This window comes from Lontra canadensis, unplaced genomic scaffold, assembly GCF_010015895.1.
Source record: "Lontra canadensis isolate GAN:19392208 unplaced genomic scaffold, GSC_riverotter_1.0 scaffold115, whole genome shotgun sequence".
Classification (NCBI taxonomy): Eukaryota; Metazoa; Chordata; class Mammalia; order Carnivora; family Mustelidae; genus Lontra; species Lontra canadensis.
Genome location: NW_022631109.1, coordinates 3,949,100 through 3,969,410, shown reverse-complemented (window position 1 = coordinate 3,969,410; position 20,311 = coordinate 3,949,100). Strand labels below are relative to the sequence as shown.

Below are 20,311 nucleotides of genomic sequence, written 5' to 3'. Positions count from 1 at the left end.
TTTATCTGTAAGTATTGTTTGTATGTATTATTGTAAGTTACCTGTAAGTATTGTTTATCTCCTCGCTAGACACACATTTTCATAATGTAGTAGGAAAGAGCGAAGAGTACTACAGCATAGGGGACCAGACATCCAAGTTCTACTAGAAATAGAAAGCCTGTGACTTGGGATAAGTCACATCTGAGACGCATCTCAGTTCCTTCATCTCTAACACAAGAGCTTGTTTAATCATTCAAGAAATATTTGTCATACACCTGTGTACAAGACATGCACTAGGAACTAGAAACACCAGGGAAAAAAAGGTGGTTTGTTGGCATCATGGAATATACTAGGTCGTAGGAAGAGAAAGGCACTGAAGAAAAAGAATTAAACAATTATTTCATTGCAAAATACAGAGTGCCACGGGAGTCTGTCCTTATCGAGGAAGTGAGGGAAGGCTTCGTCATGGAAGCCAAGAGAGTGGGCAAGGCTAAATGTCTCCAATGAAGCATCCATCCCCACCAGATCATAAACCCTGAAACACTATGTTTTAGTCTTTCTGTATCTTCCCTCCTCAGCCACCTCCCCTAAGGCTGGAACTACAAGACAATCGAGAAGCCAAGAAAAAATTTATATACTTTATTTATCTAAATTTATTTAGAGATATGATTAATACTCAGATACTCTATGGTTTTCCCTAGTTCCAGAAAGACAAACTCAAAATAAGGATCCGTTTGCAGGAATCAAGAAAATACATAAAATATCCTGGAATTTCTAATAATGAAATGGATAACCTTATCTACATTGACTCACCATAACAATCCTATTGTGTAGTTCCTATTATAATCTCCCTTCTACATAGTAGGAAACCAAAGTTCACAGCAGTTAAATAACTTGCCAAAGGTAATAGAATAAAGAAGACTAGGACTTCGAAATTTGACTTCAGAGGCTAGATTCTTTCCACTACATTAAAGCCACCATATGTCTTCACCCAGTACTTAGTTCAGGGGAAAAAAAAAAAAGTAATAATTGGATAATAAACAGAAATCTGGTAGCGATGTTTAATAAAATTAAAGTTTTAGAAAAGAAAGATTTCAGTAACAAAAAGAAAGTGAAATTATGATCAGTCTGCAAAATTTAGAAGGAGCTGTGCCAAATAAACCTGACAACAGTAACACTAACTTTTTCAATAAACTAACAAAACTGGTAGTTCAAAATAACTCAGCAAGAGTTCTCTACTTAGCAGTAAGCCAGTCACTTGAGAATGTGAGTCTCAGGATTTTACTTGCACAACCTGGTCACGATGGACTGAACAACATCACTGAAGCTTATTTGAAAATCTGAAAACAAAGGACAATGGCAAAGCAAACTGTACTTAATTATGATTCATGCCCCTTTCAACAGGGATTATATCTAAACATAATTGATAACTGCAGGTCCAAATCCATTTTTATTTTATTCAGCAGATTCTCTACCCAACAGAAGTTCAAGGAATGGATTCCATAAGAGACCTTTTAACAATTAAGGCTAAATTAGTTAAAGGTGAGGCATTATGTTCCATTGACTTTGCTTTAACCATCGACAGAATTATAAAGGATGAATAACTCACAGAGTGACTAAGAGAAACAACTAAAGTATCTGTTAAAATATTACAAATAAACAAAATATTTGTTACAAAGTCAGTTTAAAATAACAGACTCCTCCAGGAGATGCTTTGCCAAATTGTAATATTCTTTAGGACTGAAGAAAAATTCCATCATCTGTAGCCAACCCCATCTGCCTTCCCTCTCCTGGATCTAGAAAATTTTATCTTCAGATTTCTTTCTAGCCAATGGAAATATTAACACTCTGTTTTGAAATGCAGAAGAAAACTGGAGAGTGTAATCATAAATCTTTTAAAATCCAGACTTGGATTTTTTTTTTTTTTAATCTGGGAACTTTATAACCAGCACGCTTGACTTTGTCATCTTAACATGCACTGCAAGTACAAAGTTGGGCCAAGAGAGCCCACTAAAAACAAAGCAAGCAGGGAAATGTCACTCTGTTAAGGCTGCACTAACAACGGGTCTGTTTCTAATTGAGCAAAGGAGAGCTATCAAAACTACCTACTTGCACAATGAAAATGCAAACATCTATTTAACAAAGTTCTAGGGGCCCCTGGGTGGCTCAATGGGTTCAGCCTCTGCCTTCTGCTCGGGCTGTGATCTCAGGGTCCTGGGAACACCCCGCATCTCTGCTCGGCGGGGAGCCTGCTTCCCCCCCCCCCCACCTTCTCTCTGCCTGCCTCTCTGCCTGTGTGTGATCTCTGTCTGTCAAAAAGAAAAAAAAAATCTTTACCATAGTTCTTTGAAGGAAAACGCATTCAACATGGAGAACTTTAGCCCAAAGAAATAAACAGAATCATGTATAAGGGCTATGTTATGATATCCACAACTACACACAGAAAGAAGAAAAAAACCCAAAACATTAAGGCTGGAATATATCTTTGAGAGCCTTAAGCCCAGTTTTATGAGGGAGAAGTGCATGCCAAGGTCACACAGGCCATTTGTTCTATGCTAGGGCGAAGGCTTCTTAAATCCCTTCCTGTTTTGCTAGTTGCACCTTTTGCTTGTGAAATATACACTACCTAGAATCTCTCCACCCTTGGCCATCACTTCAGAGTGCAGAGAAAAACAACTGTTGCTCTCAAGTAGCTATTTCCATAAATTGCTTGCTAGTGCAAATCTTTTGAAAAAGCCAAGCCCATTGCAATTTTACTTTGTGACATAAGGTGGCAGCAATAACCAAATGGCAGACGAAAAGCTTTCAGGGAACTGGAAAAGGAAGAAAACAGGCTTTGGGTGGGAGTGAAGGATGGAAATATTTCCATTAAAATGTAATCTCATTAAGAATGGGTGCGTGCAATGCCATCTTTATATATTACAGGATTCATTATAGAATTCACCAAACCAAATAATGTCACAAGTTGTTCCAACAGTATTTAGATGGTTGAAGATCCCTTCTAAATGACATCCATTTAAATTGGCATTAAATATCTATTTAGTAGTGAGGATTTTTTTTTTTTTTAATTCTTCAAGTAAGACCCCAGAGACAGATTTAAAATTTTTTATTTGGTGACCCGCAAAAACCTTTCACTCATGTGAAAGACACCGAGTCTTTCCGAAAACAAAGGATGTCCATGTAATCTCGGAACCAACCAAGACTCCAACAATGACCACAGGATCATGAGCAGATATAAAATGTTTCCCACCAGTTTCTCACTGGAGTTCTAAGATAAGAACAGTCCAACAGAAGAGATGAAGCAAACAGGGCAGAGGTCACGACAGACCAAGAACAAGGACAAGGTAAGTGGAAAAAGAAGGAGGCGGCGGGCAAAGCAACAATCCTAACAGAGGCGACCCTCACTGGGAAGAACTGTCAAGTGCACTGAGCTCAGCAGTGCCCTCCACAGCCTCCCCCTCAACCCCCATGCAGAACTTTTGAAAACACCAACACTGAAAAAGTATTGTATTCTAAAGACTCAAAATCCAGAGTAATTTTGAAATGTTATATAAATATTCTGTATCATACTATTGCTAAAAATCATTTCCACATCTACTTAAAAAGAACATTCACGGGGCGCCTGGGTGGCTCAGTGGGTTAAAGCCTCTGCCTTCAGCTCAGGTCATGATCCCAGGGTCCTGGGATAGAGCCCCGCATAGGGCTCTCCGCTCAGCAGGGAGCCTGCTTCCCTTCCTCTCTCTCTGCCTGCCTCTCTGCCTACTTGTGATCTCTGTCAAATAAATAAATAAAATATTAAAAAAAAAAGAACATTCACAAGATTTGTTTCTTCTAAATTCACTTGCTGCTGTTTCTGACCTTATTGGACTTAGAATCCTTTACCAAAACCAGATGCTTCTGAGACAATGATGTCATTAGAAAATCAGATATTTGGTGTCTGGGTTGGGCATAAGGGAAGGGCAAACAATAAATTACTAAAAAATAAAAATCCACTTGAGCACAAGACTAACTGATGCAGGCAACAACCACACACAGAACACCTCTGGCCTGCTTTTTCCGGATTAATCAGAGGCTTAAGAAATTAAGGTGGTATAAAAGTACATCACTTGGGGCGCCTGGGTGGCTCAATGAGTTAAAGCCTCTGCCTTCGGCTCAGGTCATGATCCCAGGGTCCTGGGATCTCTGTCTGTCAAATAAGTAAATAAAATCTTTAAAAGTACATCACTTAATGGTTGGGCTTCCCAATACATGACAAATAATGTAAAGTATTCTGAATTTCCGGCTCATCATATCGAAATACAAATGTTAAGATAATTTCAGTCACATTTATAGTGATATACACTAACCCAGTTCTAGCACTCAAACTAAAGACTAGAGAAATGGAAAACCTATTACAGTTCATTAATAAAATGGTTTAGGGGAAAAAATGCACTATTTCGTTATATTTCAAAACAGACTGAATTTTTTACATGTAGACTTCAGGAATAGTGTAGATGCTAAAAGTAGGGGGGAACCTCTCCTGTCATAACTTTTTTTTTTTAAAAGATTTTATTTATTTATTTGACAGAGAGAGAGGGAGAGATCACAAGTAGGCAGAGAGGCAGGCAGAGAGAGAGAGGAGGAAGCAGGCTCCCTACTGAGCAGAAAGCCTGATGCGGGGCTTGATCCCAGGACCCTGAGATCATGACCTGAGCAAAGGCAGATGCTTAACCCACTGAGCCACCGAGGCATCCCTGTCATAAGCTTTTGAACTAACAAATTCTGGATCTTGGAGTCCAACAGACCCGGGTTTCAGCCCTGACTCTCCTACAACCAGCTCCTGCAAGGGGCAAGTGATTTATCTCAATGAGCCTCAGTTTTCTCAATGTCCTTATATATAAAAAGGGCTAATAATTTTAGCAAATGAGATGCTATGTATCAAATCTTTAACCCATGCCCGGAACATATCAGTATGTTAGTAAATGGAGGAAGGAGAGTTGTTATTTTTGTGTGGTCATTTCTTCAACAGGTGGTTATTGACCCACTCTATAGCCGACACTGTCCTAGATGCTGGGATGCAGCAGGACTGGCAAGGTCCCTGCTTTCATCAGATGTGAGCACGGCACAGTGCGGAGACAGAAAGCCTGCTCCAGGCCACAGTTTAGCCAGAGCAACGGCTCATACTGATTAAGGGTAGACTAGTTGTTACTCTCTCCTTTCTTTCAAGTGGCTCTAGCCTGACAGTCTAGAGAGAGTTTGCAAAGTGTTCCTTCTTTGCCTTACTTAACATATTGCTGTAGCTAGCACATGTTCATACTCTGACAGATGATATTTGGAACACCATGTAAAACATTTTGCAAACTTTACAGTTTTCATACACTTGTGACTAGCAATTTCTAAATAAAAGAGAGTTTACAAGGCTTTAAATTTGCAGTGCCTTTAATCAGAAATTGAAAAGTTAAGACTGAGTCGAAAGCAACACAACAGAACATTTCGTTTCCACTCCCTAATTATAAATTGCTATGTGATTCTCATTACAAAACTAGGTAAGATCTGCCATCCATAAACTTGGAAGAGAGGAGGAAAGAAGAATGACAGTTTGGTAGTTAAATCTTAGTGAACAGGAGGAACATTCGTCAATTTCTTGAGTTATAGTTCTATTTATATTTCTGAGATCACCGCTAATTACCCGGTTTTAAGTCAAAGGTTCTGTTTTAATTAATACCATTAGTGCTTTTCTAGTGAAAGGAGATACATTTTTTTTTTTAGTTAGTACTTTTTTTTTTTAATTTTATTTTTTATAAACATATATTTTTTTCCCCAGGGGTACAGGTCTGTGAATTGCCAGGTTTACACACTTCACAGCACTCACCATAGCACACACCCTCCCCAATGTCCATAACCCCACCCCCCCTCTCCCAACCCCCCTCCCCCCAGCAACCCTCAGTTGGTTTTGTGAGATTAAGAGTTACTTATGGTTTATCTCCCTCCCAATCCCATCTTGCTTCATTTACTCTTCTCCTACCCCCTTAACCCCCCATGTTGCATCTCCTCTCCCTCATATCAGGGAGATCATATAATAATTGTCTTTCTCCAATTGACTTATTTCGCTAAGCATGATACCCTCTAGTTCCATCCACGTCGTCGCAAATGGCAAGATTTCATTTCTTTTGATGGCTGCATAGTATTCCATTGTGTATATATACCACATCTTTTTTATCCATTCGTCTGTTGATGGACATCTAGGTTCTTTCCATAGTTTGGCTATTGTAGACATTGCTGCTATAAACATTCGGGTGCACGTGCCCCTTCGGATCACTACGTTTGTATCTTTAGGGTAAATACCCAGCAGTGCAATTGCTGGGTCATAGGGTAGTTCTATTTTCAACATTTTGAGGAACCTCCATGCTGTTTTCCAGAGTGGTTGCACCAGCTTGCATTGAAAGGAGATACATTTGAACTCTATGCCTTAATCTCACTCTAGAAATCCAATTTCATCCAACACGTCTAACGGAACTAGAAGGCACTATGCTTAGCCTTACAATGTTCCTGATGAGTCTCCTAGTCTAAAAAAAAAAAAAAAATTAAAAAAAAAAATCCATGTATCAATTCCACTTGCATGATTGGTGACACCAGGCTTCAATCTCATTCAACATGAAGGAGTGTGCAATCACCAGAGATCCAAAGGTCTACTTGAATCTCCACTTGGATTTCTCCACCTCTCTCTCAAGTTTAACATATCCCAAAATGAAATCATCATATTCTTTAGGGAATTTGCTCCTGATCCACGGTTTCTTGTCTTTGGCAAACAGCATACAGTTGTTCAAGTGAGAACCTGCAAGTTGCTAATTACTACTTGCAAATCCTGGACAATGTTTTTAACCTCCCTAAGTCTGTTTTTTGTCCATATAATGGGCACAAAAACAGAGACGCCTACCTTACGGTATTGTTAGGGATTGCATGAGATTCATTAGCATGGAGGCTGACATATAAAAGTACTTGAGGATGTTGGCAATAATGACGGGAAAAACAAGCAGAGGCTACTGTTACTACTATTATTGGTCACTCCTAACAGACAAAAGCACTGATGAGGACTCTCCCTCAACCCGGTAGACATTGGTCCTGTTTCTATTTCCTAAACATCTCTGCAGTCAATCTACTTCTAACCATTCCCATCACCCACATCCTGAAGTTACCACCATCACCTTATGTTTCCTTGCTAAAAGAAGCTCATTGGTCTCCTTTTATTAATTCTTGCCCTCTTCCACTTGTAAGTCAGAATAATCTCTCTAAAATTCTAGTCTGATGCTCATTTACTGCTTACACTCTACAGTATCTACACTGTCCTTCCATTAAGCCCGCACCTATTAAGCTGATTTTCTAAGCCTCTCATGATCTGGCCCTGCTCAGTCTCCTGACTCTGGCCACTGTCCCCTTTTATGGTCCACACTCTAGATTTACAGGTCTTCCATCAGTTCCTCCAACCAGCCAAGCACATTCGCCTTCAGGCTTTTCTTCTGCCTGGGAACCCTTCCCACATCTCTTTTCCCAGAGCTGATCAGCCTGTAGGCCTCCACTTAAATAATACTTTCCAGAAACCATCTCTGACACTCTCCACTTCCTCAGTAACAGTCTTTCAGTATATGCAAAACATTCCCAAATGCTTCTTCAGGAGCCATCTTCCATGAAAACAAATAGTATCAGCTTTATTTACTATTGTATCTCTGGAATTTTACTTGTCGAATGAACTGGCACATGAATCCATTGACAAATAGGAAACAAAAGGTGTGAAGTATTTGTCTTGGATCCCTGGGGTGGTTCTGAACCCTTGCAATTTCCAGGATGACAGGGGTTTCGTTGTTATTCATGGTGGGCCTCTGGACCACACTTGAGTTTATGTTAACGAGATGAATCAAGATGGGGTTTGGTAACCCAAAAGACCAACTGTGTGAATAGAAGGTTAAGGCTTTGAGCCAGACCAACCTGTGAAAAGGGAGGGGGACTGGAAACTAATTTCAATCACAGAGCCAGTGATTCAATTAATCATGTCTATGTAATGAAACCCCAATAAAAACTCTTGAGTTTCTTGGTTGGTAAACATCAATCAGCGTGCAAGGAGGGTGATCTATCCTAACTCCACCAAGCACAGAGTTCAGAACTCTTTCCGAACTTGCCCTGTGTGTCTCTGTATTTAGCTAATGTTAATTCCTATCCCTCATAGTTAAACTGTAAGTGAATATAGTGCTTTCCCAAGTTTTAGAAGATGTTCTAGCAAATTATCAAACCTGAAGGGGCCATGGGAACCCCCAAATTGGTAGCCAGCTGATCAGAAGTACAGGTGGCCTGGGGACTGCTGAACTTGCTGTAGGTGTCTGAAGTAGGTAGGGGCACTCTTACTGGGGACTGTGCCCTGGAACCTGTGGAGTCCACACTAACTCTAGGTGGTTAGGGACAAAATTTGATTGCATTACAAAAGGGATGTTCTGGATGTGTCTTAAACCCCTAGAGGGCACAAAAATCATATCCTGGTATAAGAAGTTCCACCCTGTCTGCAAACTATCATCCCATCACACTCCTACGAGCCTTTCCTGTAAACCTCACTAACACTGAGCCTGAGCCATTTTATACCTGAGCTATATGGGTGCAGTGGTAGGGGGAAAGGTGGGTTGTATTTCTAAACACATAATATTTATCTTTGGTGCTCTCTTAACTAACTTTATTTTGTCCTTCTATTCTTTCTCCCTTTCTCTGCACCCCACTGACCACCAGCTTACCATGACAGTTTCCTCTTCAAGTCTCTCCTTTTCCATTTCAAAATGATTTTTCCACATCTTTCACCAACTACAATAGTCATTTCCTCCACAGGACTGATTCAGCAAGTAAACCAGTAATAAACTGAATGTAATAATACCAATAAGATGTAAATGAAGATGTCACTGGCCCTTGCTGAGACATTTTATCTTTTTTTTTTTTTTAAAGATATTTTATCCATTCATTTGAGAGACAGAGAGTGAGAGCACAAGCAGGGGGGAGGATCAGAGGGAGAGAGAGAAGCAGACTCCTTGCTGAGCAGGGTGCTCAATTCAGGGCTCAATCCAAGGACCCCAGGATCATGACCTGAGCCAAAGGGAGACATTTAACCAAATGAAAGACCCAGGAGCCTGCTTCAGAGACATTTAAAAAGTGAACTTAAAGCTTTTTTTTTTTTTTTTTTAAAGAGAGAGAGAGAAAGCATGTTTGTGAGAGCCAGGAGTGGGGGGTGTGGGGCAGAGCTAAAGAGAGAGAGAATCTTAAGCAGACTCTGGGGCTTGATCTCATAATCCTGAGGATCACGACCTGAGCCAAAATCAAGAGTCAGGCCCTCAATGGACTGAGCCACCCAGGTGTCCATGAGAGCTAATTTCTAATTAGTAAAGTTCCTGAGGAGAGCAAGGAGGTAATAAGTAGCTTTATAAATTTGTAAGCCCTCTGAAGAAGCAAGACTCTTCTACCTGTAACTTCCTTCATCAGCTGGGACCAGGAAGCTGCACCACTCCTAACAATTTCCTTCATTCCCGGAGAGCCGAGGAGAGTCTTCCTCAACCTGGTTCCTGCACCCCCTTGGCTCTGTCTCCTCAGCCTACACCTACACCACTTCCTTTGATATGCTGGGGACTGAACTATAAGGAAGAGATCTCTGGATTCTAAATGTAAAAAAAAAAAAAAAATTGCATTTAGCCAAGGAAAAAGGAAAGACACTAATAAAAAAAAAATAATCTATCAAATATGTAAGTGGAGCAAGTACTCACTTACAAAGGGCATGGGAAGAAAGAGAATAGTAAATTCTAGTCCAGCTTTTACAATCAATCACTTTTTTACAATGAACTGACTCTTATTATCTATACTATGTTAGATCCATACAACTTTATTATCTATACTATTGTTATTATCTATACTATGTCTAAACTTTTGTTAATTCTATACTATTAAAATGATGCCTCTTGGGGCACCGGGGTGGCTTAGTCAGTTAAATGTCTGCCTTCGGCTCAGGTCATGATCCTGGGGTCCTTGGGATAGAGCCCCTGTCCAGCTCCCTGCTCAGCGGGGAGGTGGCTTGTCCCTCTTCCTCTGCCCTACCCCCACCCTGCCATGCTCTCTACTTATCTCTCTCTCAAATAAATAAAATCTTTTTTTAAAATGATGCCTCTTAATAAAATTATGGCACTGTGTTCGGATAGAAAAAAGTCACTAGGTAACAGACAGTTCTGAATCCGCTAAAGGCAGCCCAGCATCACATCAGCCCATATCAACGGATCCTCTTGATTTTGCAACAGACACAAGCAGGACAGTATGCTTTATCCATTCCCCGTAGAAATTCTGGGTCTAGGATGCATGAAGAGTTTGAATAAAGCAATAACTGATTTTTTTTTAATGAATCACAAACTAAATAACTATTTTTTCCAAGAGGACCTTTTTATTTTTCTTCTAGAATAAAGAATGTCACTTTTTAAAGGTTAAAAAAGTCATACTAGGGGAACTTGACAAAGTATTGTTTGTGGCATACTTCAAATCCAAGGCTACTCTTTTGGCCTTGGTAAACTACGCCTCCTGCAATGCATTGTGCAAAGTCCTCCAAACGCATTTGGAGCACCCAGGAGACTCTCTCCGGAGGAATCAAGTCAACATTATAGCAATCGCATTTTGTTAACCTATTGTTTGCTTACTCAAAGCAGTATTGATGTCATTTTCTCTAAATGGTTCAAGTTTTCTAAGCTTTCTCAAATCTGTTTCTTGGCATTTGCCTGAAAGAAGAGAGCAGATACTTATTTTACTAATAGAGTCAAGAATCCAACTTTCCACCTTTAGCATTTATGGTCTTAATCAAGTTCCTATGACCTTTCTGTATAAATTCAGACAATGCATAGCCATTTTCTCTCCACTTATCTTACTGAAAACTTGATGTTTCTTTCATGATAAAGGGCTTTAGCCTTTTCCTTTGTAATTCTGACAATACTAATTTTATTAAGCACTGACTATATACTTTGGTGATTAATGTTATTCAGAGTACGGCTTGGTGACCTAGTTTTCCTTTTATCATTACTGGTTTCATTAATACTCAGTAGAAAAAAAACCTTCCTATGCCTTCATATAGATTGCAAGGGTTTACTAGGAATCAAACTACGTGTTTATTATTTTAGGAAATGTTAGAAAAGTGAGACTGGCATTAAATGGAAATATTATTTCCCCCTTACGAGACAGAGATGGAGGGATGTAGGATCTGGCTGTGGAGGAGAAGGACGGTAGAGGAGCTATATACCCAGGGAATCCTAACAAAAAGACATTAGACACACCCTCCCAGACGAGTTCTATAGTGTTATGTCCACACTAGAGAAGGAACTGTAAGATTAGAGTTCAAATATGACCTGGTGATAAAACGAAGCTCATAAATGTGTTTATATTTACATTTAAGGTGTCTTTAATAGATCCCTCAAAAACCTTAACAAATTAAAATTATGATGCAATATAAGTGTATCTGCTAATAATTGTCAATAATTATGTACACCTTATGAGGAAGGAGACAGTTGTGGTAGAGTAGGAAGAGAAGTAAGCATACAGCCAGTTAATAAGGCAACATATGTGAAAACAGAACTACAGACTCAAAAGGATCATATAAACATTAGTTACAATTTTTTTAAAAAGATTTTATTTATTTATTTATTTGATATGGAGAGAGAGACAGTGAGAGAGAGAGAGAGAGAGCACAAGCAGGGGGAGCAGCAGAGGGAGCGGGAGAAGTAGGCTCTCGACTGAGCAGAGAGCCCAATGTAGGGCTCGATCCCAGGACCTTGGGATCAGGACCCGAGCCGAAGGCAGACACTTAACAGTGAGCCACCCAGGCCTCCCTACAACTATTTTTATTATTGATTTGTCACCAAACAGAAATTTAAAACAAAGTTGTGTGTGTGTGTGTTTGTGCGTGTGTGTGTGTGTGTGTGTGTGTGAGAGAGAGAGAGAGAGAGAGAATATCAGTATTCAATCAGAACAGTTTGATTATAGTAAAACTTGAATGCAGGGTCTCTCAACTTCAGCACTATTGAGATTTCAGGCTGAGGCTTTGCTGGGGGGTGGGGTCTGCCCCATACATTGCAGGGTGTTTACAGTACCCCTGATCTTTACCCACTCGGGGCCAACAAAACTTCTCCCACTTCCTCCCTCAATTAGTGACAGCTAGAAATGTCTCTGGACATGACCAACCAGGGCAAAACTGCTCCTGGCTGAAAACCAGGTTAAAGCATAAGAATAATGTAGAAATTACGGTTCTCCTACACAAATTGAGAATGAGAAGACAGCCCATGTGACCTAGAGTGAAGATGTCCCTCACCGGGCACATATGGCTACTGAACACTTAAAATGTGGCCAATCTGAATTGAGATACACTGTCAGCGTACAATACATGTTAGATTAGAAGACTTAGTATGAGAAAATGAATGCAAAGTATTTTCATAAATTTTTATATGCTTCTCCTTCCAGGACCTCTATAATGCAAATTAAAAAATAATAATAATTTTATATGGATTACATGCTAAAGTGATATTTTAGATACAGCAGGTTCAAATAAAATACATTATTAAAATTATGTTATTATTTATTTTGAAAAACGTGGCTACTAGAGAAGTTCAAATTACACACGTGGCTCATGTTGTACTTCTATATTTCAATCAGACAGTGTTGAACTTGTGCAAAAAAACTATCCCCCCTTCGTGCTATATATTCTAGGCAGCCTTTGATGACAAGGAAAGGAACTAAAAGAGCTCTGTCCTCAGTTTTCTCCTTACAGTTTTCTCTATATCCCCTTGGATGATCTCCAGTCTCAACACTTCGATGATACTCTCCAAACTCTCTCTCCTATTAAAAGCTCTACTAAAACCTAGATCCAGGGCACCTGGCTGGCTCAGTTGGTAGAGCATGTGACTCTTGACCTTAGGGTTGTGATTCTGAGCCCCACAGTGAGTGCAGAGATAATTAAAAATAAATGAACTTAAAAAAGAGAGAGAGAGAGATCCCTATAATACATAAATAAAACCTAGATCCATATACCCACTACCAACTTAACAACCCCACTCGGACATTCTGGAGGAACCCCAAATTTAAATGATCCTCATTCCGAAAAAGATTGTTCCAGGAGTCCCCATTTAAGTAAATGGCCCCATTAACTAGGTTCTCAAGCCAGAAACCTCAAAGTTGCCCATGACTCCTCTTCTCCTTCATCCCACTCACAATCTCTTGTGAAGTTCTACTTCATTTACTTCCTAAATACTTCTGGACTCCTCCTTTCTCCTACCCCAGTGACAGGGCCATGTCACCATCACTTACCCCGTATCAATCCCCTCTTTCCTTTACATTCTTATTACACCCTGCCCTGCCCTTCTCAGAAGTGCTATCTTTCCTATTAGACATCATACTATATGAGGTCAGGCACTTTCCTGTTCATTGCTGTGTCTCTAGTTTTTTCACGAATGGATGAGTGAATGAATGAATGAGTGAGTAAGTAAAGAGGGTACAAATTGCTAGCTCACAGGTTACAATTTACTAAGGAGCTGAATTATGAAACAATGGTTCCACTTGCATATGAGGACTGGAAAACATCAGTCTTCAAGTCTCAATGCAGTGCGGATGTGCTGATACAAGTCCTAGGATTCTAGAAGTGGGGAAAAAGTGGTTGGGAACCATGTGCCCTGTACTCTCATCCTTGACAGATCTCTACTGTGCCTAAGCTCACATGGTAAACTTTCTACATGCTGAGTCGGGAAAGACCAGCTGAAGAATGCCTTTTATAATCCTCCAGCCCTCTGGGAAAAAGATGCCTGACATTTTCCATCTTCAATGTCACAGTCCCAGAGTATCCACAGTTTCAAAGTTACGCAGTGAAAAGAAGCTAAAAGTTATGCAAAGCTTATAACAGTCATGAGCTATTTCTGAAAGAAAATCATTCTCCAAGATTACAAGTTCAAGATAAGTCTCGTTTCTTCTCCTTAGGGATCCTCAATCTACCTCCATGCATAAGCCAGCCTTTATCCCCCAGTCATCACATGACTAGTTTGAAAGGGGTGAGGATGGACTATGGCAGTATCTATCCTTACTAGTAAGTTACAGCTGCTACTGATGAGGAAGTTTTAAGAAGTCAAGAGCTTTATAGATGTTACTCTAGCCTAGCCAGAACTAGGCTAAAGAAAAGGAACTTGAAAAAGAGTCCAGGAATACATGTATTTTGAGAAGAACACGTAGATACAGAGGCAAAAATCAAACCCGTGTCTCCATTCACCTTTTGCCACGGGCTCTCCCAGAAGCGGTAAAGTAGCAGTGTGGGTAGGAAGAGCACGGGGCTATGTGAAACAGACCAGGCAGGAGCGGAAGCAGATAGTGCGTCAAAGTCAGGAGGAACTGCAGGTCCAAGGTTACGGAGGTAGGCTACGTGCGTTTAACTCGTTTCTTTTCTTGCCTTAGGCAGAAATTACATAAAAGACCATTCTTTTATAGAATGAAGAATGGAGGTTAGGTCTTGACTAAAGAAATGTTAGGAAACTTTTTAAAAAAATATTTTCTCTTTTTTTTTTCCTCCTTTGATAACCCCTCAAAAGAAAACGATGGCAAATTACCAGGTTAACACCAATTTAGCCAGTGGGATAAAGAGATTTAGCGAAGAAGCAACTTTTTTCCAAACTAGATGCTGTTTCTTTCTGGAAAGGACTCAAAAAATGGCGGGTAACTTTCCAAAGCCCCCATTTCCCCTTAAAATCTGGTGAATCTTTTCTGTAATAATTTCCAACACTTGTCCCACCTCAGCAAAAGCACTGGTTTTCATAATGAAAGAAACAGAAACATGGCTGAGGTATAACAAAAGGGAGTAGCAGACTTAGGAAAAACAAACAGAATCCCCACTGTATCACAGTTCTCATGAGACCTTAGACAAGTCTCTCAGCCACGTGTTCGCAGCTTTGGTGAGCTCATTGCCAAAGTACGAAAACTGGTTCAGGGGTGGGCAGTGTGAGATCTTATGCTTTGTCTGTTAAAGCACAGAGATACATATAGTACAGAAATAAGACTTTCAGTGTACCTGTGGTGTTAAAATTTCATTGGGGGGGGGGCCCTGGGTGGCTCAGTGGTTAAGGCCTCTCTCTTCGGCTCGGGTCATGAACCCAGGGTCCTGGGATCAAGCCCCGAGTCAGGCTCTCTGCTCGGCGGGGAGCCTGCTTCACCCCCTCCCCACCGTCTCCTTGTGATCTCTCTCTCTCTGTGTCAAATAAATAAATAAAATCTTGAAAATAAAAATTTCATGAGAGGGAAGATGAGGGGAAAATAATGTTGAAAAAGCCTCCTTGGATAAGAGGAGGGTAGTTAACGAACAGAAAGCTGAGAAACACTTCCCTTAGCCTTCATTTCTTCAACTGTCAAAAAGGGTCAGCATCACCCACCTTAAAGAATTATTATGTTATAACCATATCTAAATACACACAAAAGAGGGGCACTTGGGTGACGCAGTCAGTTAAGCAGCCGGCTCTTGATTTTGACTCAGGTCATGATCTCAGGGTCCCAGGACTGAGCCCTCCATCATGCTCTGAGCTCTGTGGGAAGTTCTGCTTGAGACTCTCTCCCTCTACCTCGGCCCCTCTCCCGCACATGCATGCATGCGCTCTTCCTCTCTCTGTCTCTCAAATAAATAAATCTTTAAAAATACGTACATATATACAAAAGAGAATGAGAGACAGAAAATACAGCAGACAGAGAAAATAACCAAAACTGTAAAAAGTCATTAAAACACAACTAAAAACAAGGACCCAAATGTATATAATGTCATCTCACAATCAATTGTAATAAAAAGACAATTTTCTTCTCACTACTCATTTTACTGACTGGATACCTAAGATCTAAAAAGAAAACATGCAGTCATAGTAAAAGTGAAATAAGAAAAGTGCAAGATGAAGCTATAAATGTGGCAAAGATACAAACCTAAAACACCAATTTTAAGATCTGCCAAGCTTGTTTTAATTTTATCATAAATATCTTCTGATGCAAAGTCAACAGCGATGGTTCTTGTTTCCACCTTGAATTTTTCTCCTAGAGAAAAAAACATAAATAGAGAGAAGGAAAATTATAACATGGCAATTAAGATTAAAGCATTTTATGACACTACCTATTCAAACTCATCCCGCAGCCCCAGTCTGATATGAAATTTAGACCAGAATCATGTTAAGCAATCATGAGACCATCTAAGAGATGATACAGAGTCAACACAGTAATTCTTCAATAAAAACTCCAATGTTGTTTCGGAGCTGGCTGACTGTTCCTTAATCAGTTCTCCTTCTATAAATCAATAATGACTCCTTTTTAGACCCTTAGGTACAAATAATAAAACATGTTTCATACCATAATGTTATATACTCTTTAAATATCACTGGTTTCGTGATTTTTAACTGCAAAGTGATACTTCATAATTTCAGACAGAAGTGTTTATGTTGCAAAATGTTTTAAACAGTGATAAATAAAAATCCATCTTATTAAAATGGAAATAAAATGAATATGATCATCATGGAATTTAGGGCCTTGGTTAATAGTTAATGGTCACCACATGAAAAACACCCACACAAAATGCACAGTGAACAGAGCTACAAAGTGACAGAAGACAGACCTCGGTGTTCTGCTATGCTCAGGATGACGGAAGTACACACAGAGCTAATGGAAATCACACGTTGAGAAACAGGACTCTGAAGAAACCAACTTATTGATGTAATGTCAAATGTTACTTTCACTCTCTTTCGTGAGCCCATTTGAGAAGGCATGATCTGTGAGGTCTTCCAGTCACAGGTACCAATTTTATTTTCGTATCTATTTGCTAAATAACTGAGTAATAGTCAGATATCCTCCATGAGCCTCAGCATCCTCTCCTGAAAATGAAAGTAATGCTACCCAACCCATGATCCGAGGCTCAAATAGTATCTGGTGGTATACAGAAGGCACTACATAAATGTTAAGTCTCCTCTCTCCTCCACTAACCCCACACTCACTTCACCTAGTGCAGTTCAGGTGGCTAAAAATGTTTACTCTTTGGAACTTGATGAGAATTCAAAAGAATTAATTTAAAAATCCTTCTTCCAAAAAATAAATTTTTCTTCATTCAAAGTCGATGTTGGCTCATCTCAGAGGATGGAATGTTACTCCATATAGGATGCTACCATTCTTGATCTAAAAGGAGTTCTGCCTACAACCAAGCTGGTTCACAAGAGTTCTGGTTCTTAGTCTTAGTGAGAAGTATTGACCTGAGGTACGAATCCATGAATTAACTGAAGAGGAGAATATGTGACCTAGAAAATTCCGTATATGGTGTTGGGGCGCCTAGGGGCGCCTGTGCCTTTGGCTCAGGTCACGATCCCAGCATCCAAAGATCAGGCCCTACGTCAGGCTCCCCACTCAGGGGGGAGTCTGCTTCTCCCTCTCCCTCCCCGTCCTTCTCTCTCGAACTCACGCTCTCTCAGATAAATAAATAAAATCTTAAAAAGACACACTTACAATCCCAGGATAAATGAGTTATTGTATGTATTCATGTAATGGGGAGCTACAGACTGGGCTGTCATTTCACAAAAGCTCATCCAACAGGTCTTACTATAAATGCTTCACAGGATTTACCACCAGTAAGTAGAGAATGCTGCCCTTATTAGAGCCACAGATTCTCAAGGAAAAAAAGACCCAAATCAAAAGGCTGAAGGATACCTTTTATTAAATGTAAAACTTCGTTCAGGAATGAAATGAGATAAATTTATCTATTTATTTTGAGAAAAACAAAGTATGCTTCCACATGAGTGCTATAGACTGACATTTAAGAAAATTCTCTCTAGTAATAAAAGCTACCTCACAACTCCTGAATCAGATTTACTCTTTTAAATCTCACAGGATTTGGGGGGTGTACTTATAATGTAGAGTCTTGTATAGATAGGCTGCTAAACCTATTCAGAGACCCTTTTGGAAAGAATGTCATTTTATTTAATAAGAACCCACGAGTAAGCTTTTCTTTGTACTCACATTTGGATAAGCAAAATGGCTACTGATGCAAGCTCTTCAAAATAAATCCAATTTTGAACTTGCTCCTGGATTACCCTGAATCATGTCCGAGTCCAGTTAACACTGCTTTTCTACCTTTTTGCCATTGCCTCCAGCACGAGCTGCTGCTTCTGCAATTTGGGCTGTCTGATCACCTCTCCAAGCCCCTCACACACTCTCAGAGCTCCAGCAGCTTTGGTAAGAGTCATAGTCTGTGGCAATGGCCTAATATTGCTCTTAACTGACCTCCACCTCCCTACTCTTCTCACTGTCCCGGGCTCTAGCCACACAGGCCCTGAGCATTCTCTCTCTTTTTTAAATATTTTATTTATTTGAGAGAGAGGGAGCATGCGCACACGTTATGAGGGGTGGGGGGAAGGAGGAGAGGAAGAGGGATAAGCAGACTCTCCGCTGAAAGCAGAGCCCTTTGCAGGGCTCAATCCCAGGACCCTTGAGATTATGACCCAAGCCCAAATCAAGAGTCCGATGCTTAACAACTGAGCCACCCAGATGACCCTTGAGCAATTCTTCAAGCTCAGAATAACCCCCAAACACATTCAGGGCTTTTGCACTTACTGTTCCCTCTGCCTGCAATGCTCTTCCACATCCCTTGTTTCTGTTGGGTCTTAATTCAAATGTTACCTCCTCAGGGAAGCTTTCCACTCCTCCACTAGCATGCATCCCTTGCCCCCACCCCCCAGCCCCGGCTTTATTTCATTCCATGGCACTTAACCATCTTCTTAATAACACATGCATGTTTGTTATCTGCCTCCACCAGAATTAAGCTTTGTGAAGACAAGAGCTTGAGTCTATTTTATTCAGTTGTTCAACAGTATCACAAAGGATCCAGGGTCTTTCCTCCCTCCTCTCTTATTCCATTAGGCTGGCTCCCCATCCTGGTATCATGAGGGCCACTGCCCTTCCAAGTATCCCATACAGATGGCAATGTGCAATGGCAGAAATGGGACAACCTGTTATATGTCCCTTTTATAGAGTGAGGAAAACTTCCCCCAGAGTACAGCAAACTCCCCTCACATTCCTTTCCCAGAATTATGAGATATGCATGCTCTTGACCTGGTCTGTAGATGGGCTTCACGGATTCCGTGAACCGTCCCCACTACCATCACCAAGTTGAGTGAGACATGTATAGAAGAACAGGACAGGACATACTTCACTCTCTGGGTCCAGGCAATCAGGAGAGAATTCTGATGAGTGTTCCAAAAAGCTGAGATGGGAGATAACTGGCTTCTTTGGGGAACTGAGGAAATAAATCTAGGCATCTCCTCCTTTCCCATAACCCACCAGCCCTCACCTGACCCTGCCAGCAGAAGCCAACACAGACGAACGAACATCCTCTAATTTTAGGATATATCAAAGCACCTGGAACACATAGGAACCCATAATACAGCTTTCATTTCCACCTTCACCCCCTCCCTAAACCCTGGCTCTTCTTAAGACCACCATAAGTCCACACCACTCAGCAACAACCCACTGATGGGGAAGAATAAGAACTTAATCAAAGACTTGGAGAGGTTACTTTTGAGTACTCTGATCCTTGCCCACCACAAAGGCACAAGGCATGACAGCTGTAAATAAATAAAAATATACTGTAAGTATAGGATAAAGATAAACAAACAGTGAATTTGAGTATTCCAATGGAAAGACACAGCCCCTCAAATGTCCCTTCGAGGAAATTCTGGTTGCCCCAGCTGCAAGAGCGTCATCGGCAGACAGCGTTCAGGTGCCAGGCCCTTCAGGGATTGCCTCGGTTTCAGAGAGCTGCCCGGACCCAGATCGTGCCTCTCCCATGACATCGACATCCAATGACTGACCGAGGTGGGAGTATAAAGCCATTGGACAGCTTGTACCTGCCAGCTTCTGATTCCAAATTATGGTCTATTCACTATCCTATTTTCTGTTCTTTCATCATGCCCTGATTATAATTATTCTAGCTTTAAGACAAGTTTTAATATTTCTAGTGGTGCAATTTTCTTCATTATTATTCTTTCAAAGGTTTATTGGTTATCCTTACTTGTTTAGTCTGTTTTCACTGGGGTTACATTAAACATTTCAATTAAATTTATGAAGGATGACAATGTAGCATTCGCTCCAGGCTCTCCATTTACTCAATGTCTCAGGGTAAAATCTGGTGGTTGTAAATTCTTTAAGAAATTAAAGAACTAAAGGATGCTGTTATTAGAATGTTACACACCGTTTTGCAAAGATACTCAACACTGTTGATTATTCCTACCGTCAAAATGCTTGGTATTTGAAATTGAAT

The 20,311-nt window shown here is 40.4% G+C and overlaps 1 protein-coding gene across 1 annotated transcript in view; it reads right to left on the bottom strand.

The window, feature by feature from the left end:
* Positions 1–20,311, bottom strand: part of HSD17B12 (hydroxysteroid 17-beta dehydrogenase 12) — a 158,283-nt gene that overhangs the window by 42,441 nt on the left and 95,531 nt on the right. Inside the window, exon 4 of the mRNA XM_032840718.1 lies at positions 15,946–16,053. Coding sequence (XP_032696609.1) covers positions 15,946–16,053 — 108 coding nt within the window. The remainder of the gene's footprint in view (positions 1–15,945; positions 16,054–20,311) is intronic.